Source organism: Hippopotamus amphibius, chromosome 10 (assembly GCF_030028045.1).
Source record: "Hippopotamus amphibius kiboko isolate mHipAmp2 chromosome 10, mHipAmp2.hap2, whole genome shotgun sequence".
Taxonomy (NCBI): Eukaryota; Metazoa; Chordata; class Mammalia; order Artiodactyla; family Hippopotamidae; genus Hippopotamus; species Hippopotamus amphibius.
In genome coordinates this window covers 103,758,123-103,766,587 of record NC_080195.1, presented here as the reverse complement: position 1 = coordinate 103,766,587, position 8,465 = coordinate 103,758,123, and the positions used below count along the sequence as shown (strand labels likewise).

At 37.5% G+C, this 8,465-nt stretch overlaps 1 protein-coding gene across 1 annotated transcript; it reads left to right on the top strand.

Annotated features, from left to right (window-relative positions):
• Positions 1-7,691: 7,691 nt before the first annotated feature.
• LOC130829706 (keratin-associated protein 7-1) lies at positions 7,692-8,065 on the top strand. The gene is given in 3 exon segments (XM_057696110.1): positions 7,692-7,775; positions 7,778-7,808; positions 7,811-8,065. Coding segments are annotated over 3 exon segments (261 nt in total). The 3' UTR covers positions 7,957-8,065.
• Positions 8,066-8,465: the final 400 nt, after the last annotated feature.

The window sequence follows — 8,465 nt, the reverse complement described above, 5'->3', positions numbered from 1 at the left end:
CGTGATATATGGGTGTATATGTACACATATATATACACATGTACACCCATATATCACATATATAACATATAAAACATATTACATATATAAAACAATATATAACCTATATGTCGCCAGTAGCAGAAACCAATGCTTGATCCTTCGAGCTATCTTTTCTTGTCATTTTTCTTTCCTTCCTTGATCATCATCTGTAAAGGATAATCTATGTTTATTCATTTTTAAAAATCACTGCTGCAATTCTTAATCACTTGCAGTGCAGATTCTCCCTTTTCTTTTACTAAGTTTTTTTTCCCCTCAGAAGTCATCAATAAACTATCCCTGCCAAATTCAGTTAAGTGATCCCAAACTCCAACCTCTTTAACTCTTTCTGGCATTAGGTACCGTCAACTTTTCTGGCCTTAAAAGTTCCCACTTGTTACAGCATCTGTTAGCATTGTTACCTTGACTTCTCCACTACACTCTGGCCCTCATTTACTGACACCCCTGACTTCTCATCCCTCTTGTTCCTCATCCCCCTACAAATCCCAGTGTCTCCAGTGTTCTCAGTCTTTTTCTTCTACCCAGTGGATCTTATTTACCAACATTGCTTGAAGTGTTACTTTCAGAAAGACAAAAGCCTGGTGGTTGTATTTAGCCTTTTTTTCTTCTGTTTTTCTTTGTTTCCAAATGTTTATAATCTCTTTGGCACAAGTGACCCTTAAAATTAAAGTCCTTCTCCTAATGTGTCTATCGCCATTACTAGAAGCACCTTTTACCGGGTACCAGAGGTGATTCTATCGGTTCCTTTCTTTCCTCCATGGATGATGTCTTATTCATTGCTACATAAGTCTCATACATTTTTCCTCTATAATGTCACTCAAATTGGTCTTCTTATTCTCATTTTTATTGCCACAAACTTCATTCAGATGCTTGATTATCTTTTTAAATGGACAGTTCTAATAGACTATTAATAGGTGTCTCTCCCTCCATAGCTCTCTCCTACAACCTATTATTCAAACTAAGCCAGTTCTAATCACAACATTTCCTCACTTAAACCCTTTAGTAGCAGCACTTTCTCACTTCCCACACCTGCCCTGCATGTAAGGCCATCCCTTCTCTAACTCTGGTACTGATGTGCTGGAAATTTCACCTTAATTTCCCTCCATATGTACATTCCTCCATCCAAATGGGTCAGCTCTTCAATCCCTAAACAAACTCAGAGATCGCTGCTGTGTCCTTGCTGATGGTGTTTCTTCATCCTGAATATTTTTTTATCTTCACCTGTTCAAATCACACTCATCTTTCATTGCACATGCCAACAACTGTCTCATTCATTCATTCATTCATTCAATTATTCTATAAAAGATTAAGAGATATTTACTGAGTTTCAACTTTATTGAGAGATATTCATTGTATTAACTAGGCACAAACAAGGCAGACAGTGTGTCTCCCACCAGGGAGACAGATAGCGAGAGGGATGACCATTGTGGCTGGGTCATAGGGAGGGAGGAAAAGTAGTATGAAGTAAGGTTGGAAAGTTAGACAGGAACCAGGCCATGTCGGAAGGTTGAATTTTTATTTTTCTAAGAGCAATAGGAAGTCACTGAAGACTTTGTAAGTAAGGTATAACACACTTTATTTTGAAAAGGTCACATTAGCTGATGTGGAGGGAGAGTAAAAGTGGAAAAGGGAAACCAGAGAGGATGCTATGGCAGTAGTCCTGGGTAGAGATGGTGGTGGTTTGACTAGATGACAACAGGGAGAATGGAGAAATGTGTGTGGATTTGAGATGTATTTTGGAGGCAACGCTGGCTGAACCTGGTGACAGATTGGATAAAGGCATTATATGAAAAGGAATTAAGTTTTTGTTTTGAGCAATTAGACAGCAGTGTTATTTACTGAGATGGGAAAGGCTGGGGGGGAATAGGTATGTGGGAGAAAATTAGGAGCTCAAATTTTGACATGTTGAAAAGCATTTGTACACAAATGTCCTTGACAGCATGAATTATAATAGCCAAATATTGGAAACAACCTAAATGTCCATCTACTGATGAATGGATTGAAAAAAAAAACTATGGTATATCCATACAATGAAATGCTATTTGGCAATAAAAAAGAATGAAATACTGATTCTTGTTACAGCATGGATGAACCTTAAAGACGTTATGCTGAGAGAAAGAAACCAGACACAAAGGCTGCATATAGTAAGCTTAAATTTATGGGAAATGTCCAGAACAGGCAAATCATAGAGACAGAACTTAGATTAGTAGTTGTGAATGAGGAATGACTTTAATGATTATGGGGTTTGTTTTTGTGATGACATTGTTCTGACATTGAATAGTGGTGATGGTTACACAACTCTGTGGATATAAAAATGACTGAATTGTGCTCTTTAAAAGACTGAAATTTATCATATATGAATTGTATCTTAACAAAGGTATATTTAAAATTTGTTTTTTGAGATGCTGTTTTGATCAAGGTTTTTCAGAAAGCAAAGTTTCTAGTGAAGGGCTTATGTATCCTTTCTTTCCTAGGGAGCAGGGAAGTATAACAGGGAAGGGTGGGCATCTCAGATTAGGATGCTTTATTGAGTTGACTACAGCTAAGTAAAACTATGTGCTTGAATCTACATGACCATTTCCCAAGAAGTTGTCTAAGTCTATTCAGGGTAGTCCATTGACTCCCATCTCTTTTGTACAAAGACTCACCACTCAGGACATTAACTCCCCCATACTTCCAGACTGTACATCCATGGGTACCACATAGGCTTGCCAAGGTCTTTCCTAGATGTTAGAGGTGAAATCTTTGGGTGTGAGGTAAGAGATATCTTGTGAGGGAATGAGGCAAACTGGTATTTTATGCCTACTTGACATTGGTTGGAGGCTAAACAAAGATGATTCTTGCAGCAGCTGAAGTGCTACGCTGTAGGGCCTAATTACTGTCTGATAAAGATACCCATTAAATATTCAAGTGAATGTGTCAAATAAGCCTCTTTCTTATTTTTTCCTTATAGATATTATTGTATTGATTCATTTTCTCTTCTCTTTCAAAAGAATATACATATTCAAAGAAGTCAAGTAAGATGAGGTATTAGGACTAGTCTCTTCTTTTTCCAAAATAAATCAGCATTAATAGATTTTCTTTTTAAAATTGAAGTATCGTTGATTTAGAATACTATGTTAGCTTCAGGTGCACAGCAAAGTGATTCAGTTATAGATATACACATGTATTTTGAGATTATTTCCCATTATAGGTTATTACAAGATATTGAATATAGTTCCCTGTGCTAGACTTCCCTTGTAGCTTATCTATTTGATGTAAAGTAGTTTGTATCTGTTAATCCCATATTCCTAATTTATCCCTCTCCCAGCTTTCCCCTTTGGTAACCGTAAGTTTTTCTATGTCTGTGAGTTTGTTTCTATTTGTGAACAGATTCATTTGTATTATTCTTTAGATTACACATATGTTATATCGTACATTTTGTCTTTCTCTGTCTGCCTTATTTCACCAAGTATAATACTCCCTAGGTCCATCCATGTTGCTGCAGATGGCAATATTTCATATATATGTATATTATACACACACACACACATATATACATTTTCTTAAGCCAGTTCTCTGTGGATAGGCATTTGGGTGGTTTCCACGTTTTGGCTACTGTAAAGAGTGTTGCTATGAACACTGGATACACGTATCCTTTCAAATCAGAGTTTTTGTCTTTTCTGGGTATGTACCCAGGAGTGGAATTGCTGAATCATATGGTAGCTCTATTTTTAGCTTTTTAAGGAACCTCTATATTGTTTTCCATAGTGGCTGTGCCAATTTACATTCCCACATGCAATGTAGGAGGATTCCCCTTTCTCCACACCCTCTCCAGAATTTATTATTTGTAGACTTTTTGATGATAGCCATTCTGGCCAGCGTGAGGTGATAACTCGTGGTTTTGATTTGCATTTCTCTAATAATTAGCAAAGTTTGGCATTTTTTACATGCTTGTTGGCCATCTGTCTTCACTGCAGAAATGCCTATTTAGGTCTTCTGCCCATTTTTTGATTGGGTGGTTTATTTTTTTATATTGAGTTGTATGAACTGCTTGTACATTTTGGATATTAACCCCTTGTCAGTTGCATAGTTTGCAAATATTTTCTGCCATTCCATGTAAAACTAATTTTTATGGCAACTTTTCCCTCAATTAGATTACATAGGGACTTCACAGATGTGCAGGAAAGAAGAGAAAGAAAAGAAATGAAAACTATCAAGAAATCTATAACCAGGTACAGGTTGATAGTGAATGAATTGTGTAGAAAACTATGTTTTAAAATTGTCCAGTATCAGAACTATCTTAAATTATATTACGTAAAGTCTTAAAAAACCCTTTTTTACTTGTTTTTATCTAATTACCTAAATTTTGGAAAGTGTGTTTAGAAACATTAATATATGTGTTAGGAATGATAGTAGTCTGTGTAAGGACTATAACGTCTCCATGCAAGTCATTAAAGCTGTGTGGCAACATTGGTGAATTTCCTCCTCCTGGCTACGCAGCAGCATTGCTGGCGTGACCAGCGAAGTTATGTAGGACTGTGGAGTGACAAGAATGTGGAAGTGATGCATGACACTGGGTGGAAGTTTTTGGAAGCTAGTGTGTGATTTGCCATATGCCCTTCCCCTATTAGTAATGTTTTAGATGGCAATTGTTAGCTTAAGTCTTTAAATGAGAATGTCATCCATCTAGGACACCCACCAACCTGAAGCGGATGTACAATGTGAGCAGGAAATAAACCTCTGATTCTTCCAAACACTGAGACTTTGGGTTGTTTGTTATGGCAGCAAAAACTAGCATTTCCTTACTGATCTGTTCAAGAAAATAAAGTGATCTGAGGCCCTTTATAAGCAGAAGCCCTTTAAAGTATCACTGACATCAAAGACAGTAGAGCAAAACAGTGAAGAGCATGGCTTTGGAGCTACATGGGATAAACCTGGAGCTTGATTCCACCGATTCTTAACTCTGTGATTGTGTGATTTCGGGGAGCTTACTTAAACTTTCTGACCTCAGTTTTCTTATTAGAAAAATTGTAACACCCACATCATAAGATCATTACAAACATTAAATGAATTAACATTTGTTAAGTGCTTAGAAAAGTGCATAGTGGGACTTCCCCGGAGATGCAGAGGTTAAGACTCCACGCTTCCACTGCAGGGGGTTGTGAGTTCGCACGCTGGTTGGGGAACTAAGATCCCACATGTGGTGCAGCTGAAAAAAAAAAATAACAACAAAAAAGTACATGGTAAGTCCTCTTATATATATATATACACACACACACATAGAAAATATATATGGTAAAATATATAAATAAGTAGTACCCCCCTAAAGTGTTAGAGCAGAACCTAGCACAGCGTGACCCCTTTATGTTTATTCATTATTACTACTATTTAAAAGAAAAAATATTGAATAAAAATCAAATACTTGGCTGAGGATTTTTTCTGGGAAAGTCTAAGAGGAGATAGAAAAGTAAAAAACAAGCAAAAGAGCTTTCTTTTGGCTTGTTTTTTAACTGGGGGGGGTAATCGATTCATAGGCCAGCTCAGGTGGGTTTTACCTCCTAAGTAACATTGCCTTTATTTCCCTTTCTATTCAGGTGTGTCCTGAGAAAAGAAACAGAGCACGGGGGAATGGAAAAGACTAACTAAGGTTTTTTCTTTATCACCCAGAGAGAAAGGAAATAGACCACCTGTGACTGACACTGAACATGCCTGTCAAAGAGAGCTAAACAGCTCAGAGCAACTTCACATGGCCAAGCAAAGACAAATTCCTTGAAATCTCATGATTTATCAGGATGATTTATTCATGAGAACCACCTGAAATACTCATTAAAAATATAGATTTCCAGGATCATATGGTGGTAGCGGGAGAGGAGAGCTCTGGAAATCTGAATTTCAAACAAGTTCTTTGGTGGGTTCTTCCGCCTGTTTACATTTGAGACCCCCAACTCCAGTCCTGTAGTTTAGACTGAGTAACTGAAATACCACTGCCACTTGGTGGCAGTAGAGCCAAATTACAGGTTCACAATGTCATTGCATGGTAGACTCAGCAGTTAAAAATTTCAGTCAAGCCCAAAACAGTCCAAATTAACTGAGAGCAGTCACCTTTTCCCTCTCCAACTCACAGACATATTTTTGAGTTTTCAGAATTAACTTATGTAGAGTTTATATAACTTGGACTCTTGAGGATACAGCTTCTTATTTTAATTCATTCCTTTTGTTAAAAATTGAATTGAAATTAGACCTTATCTTTTTGATTCTAACTATAAACTCTCATAACATGTAATCAGTTTTTAGAATTAAAAAAAGGCAAGTCCAAACAATTAATATGATCTGTAGGAAGTTCTGCCAGAGAACCTGAGAGAGGTGGAATTTTAATACAGAAATGTCTGGAATAATTAGTTTTGCCCTTTGGGCTCTATGGTTGTCCATAAAGGGGGGGATACACAAAAGGAGTTGGTATCCAGGAAGTTTTCTTTATCTACTTTCAGAGAATCTAGACTGTATAAAAGCGATTCTTTCCTAAACATTTGAATTGGAATAGACTTAGCTTTGCTGAGCTCAGATTCTTTCTGGTTTTCTTTTGTCATGAGAAGTGGCCACACTTCTGCAAAATGTGACCAGAAGTAAGTGCTGCATTTTTAAATATAACTGGTATTTCATAATGGATCATAGTATCCAATGTTGTTTTACTAGGAGTCAATAAGAACCACGCATGGTATAAGATGACTTTAAATTGGGCACCATTCCACTCAGCCCCAGTGTGGCAACTCTACGACAAGACAGCCTGGCAACGTTCAAGATGATTTACAACCAAAGATTGTATGTTCTCCGTGGGGGAAAAACAAAAACAAAAACATGGTAACAGGGATAATGCTCATAAATGAAATACATGAAAATTGCTACTATGTTATCCATAGCTCTCCTATTATTTAGTGTTCTTACAGCCTCTGTAAAAAGACTTGCCATGATGGATTTCCATAGCAATGCTTTAAAAATTAAAAAAAAAATTGAGATGAATTTCACATAACACAAAATGAGCCATTTTTAAAGTGAACTATTCAGGGATATTTAGTACGTCACGTTTTGCAACCACCACTTCTAGTTCCAAATAATTTCCTTTACTCCAAAAGAAACTCTACACCCATGAAACAGTTGGTACACCAGTGTTTATGCACTTGATCTTAGCCAAAAGGCCAAGAAGCTCCAGTGTTTTTGAATGACATACGGAGAGAATTTCAAGAAGCTACAGAAGTGTTTACATTGTTGTCAAAGCTTTTTTTTAGTTTAGCTATGTCAGTGGGGAGGAGTTTATAATCAGAGGATTTAAGGAATCTTACATGATGCAATCAGAACAGTGGTTAAACGATGGGACACTGATGAAAAGAATTCAATTGTGTGTTCAGGATGGCCACTGGCTTTGAAGATACAACACATTCCTTTGGAAATAGAAAAGCCAAGAAAAACGTGGGCCATGAGTCTGTGGGTTCCTTGAAATGCACTTTATTAGCAATAATAGAATAATCTATGAAAAATTATGGTAAATGTCTAGGCAAGCTTATCATGCCCACCAGCTTGAGATATAATAGGCCCTGTGTAGGATGAGAACTTAATTCACTCTTGGGTAACTTGCTCTTCGCAATCTATCCAAATTCTTCTCAACTCCTACCACCATGACTCGTTTCTTCTGCTGTGGAAGCTACTTCCCAGGCTATCCTTGCTATGGAACCAACTTCCACAGGAACTTCAGAGCCACCCCCCACTGAACTGCGTTGTGCCCTTGGGCTCTCCCCGAACTGTGGTTATGGATGCAATGGCTACAGCTCCCTGGGCTACAGCTTTGGTGGTAGCAACATTAGCAGCCTGGGCTCTGGCTACAGTGGAAGCTTTCGCTGGCAGTGGGGCTCTGACTCTGGCTTTGGCTATAGCACCTACTGATAGACCATGGCTTCAGATGACTACAGGACTCTCGATCAATTCTCTGTGCACAGAACACCCTGAAAAACAATGACTGTCTTCCTGCTTCTAGATATGCTTGAGAGATACATCTTCCATCTTCTTGCTGACTTCTTGCTAAAATCCTGGTCTTTGATGATGCTGAACAAATCACCCAGGCATCAAATGCTGAAGTGATACTCATTTACAAAGCAAGATATGTTTCTCTGATATACCTGAAGTTTACTAGTGAAGCAGGCAATTTGTCTCTTATGGTTGCTCTGCCCATGTATCATTAAATTCTACATCAATATCAATGCATTATGATTAGGGGTGAGTAGGAAGGAGTTTTGCCGTTCGTCTCAATAAATTGAATTCATTTAGCACAAATATTTTTGTTCTGGTTGTTTATTTTACTGTGTTTTTGTTTTGTTTTGTACTTATCCACCAATTTCAACCTGTAGTGGTGAACTTCAATCAAATCTTATTCTGATTGCAGACTGTACACCAGG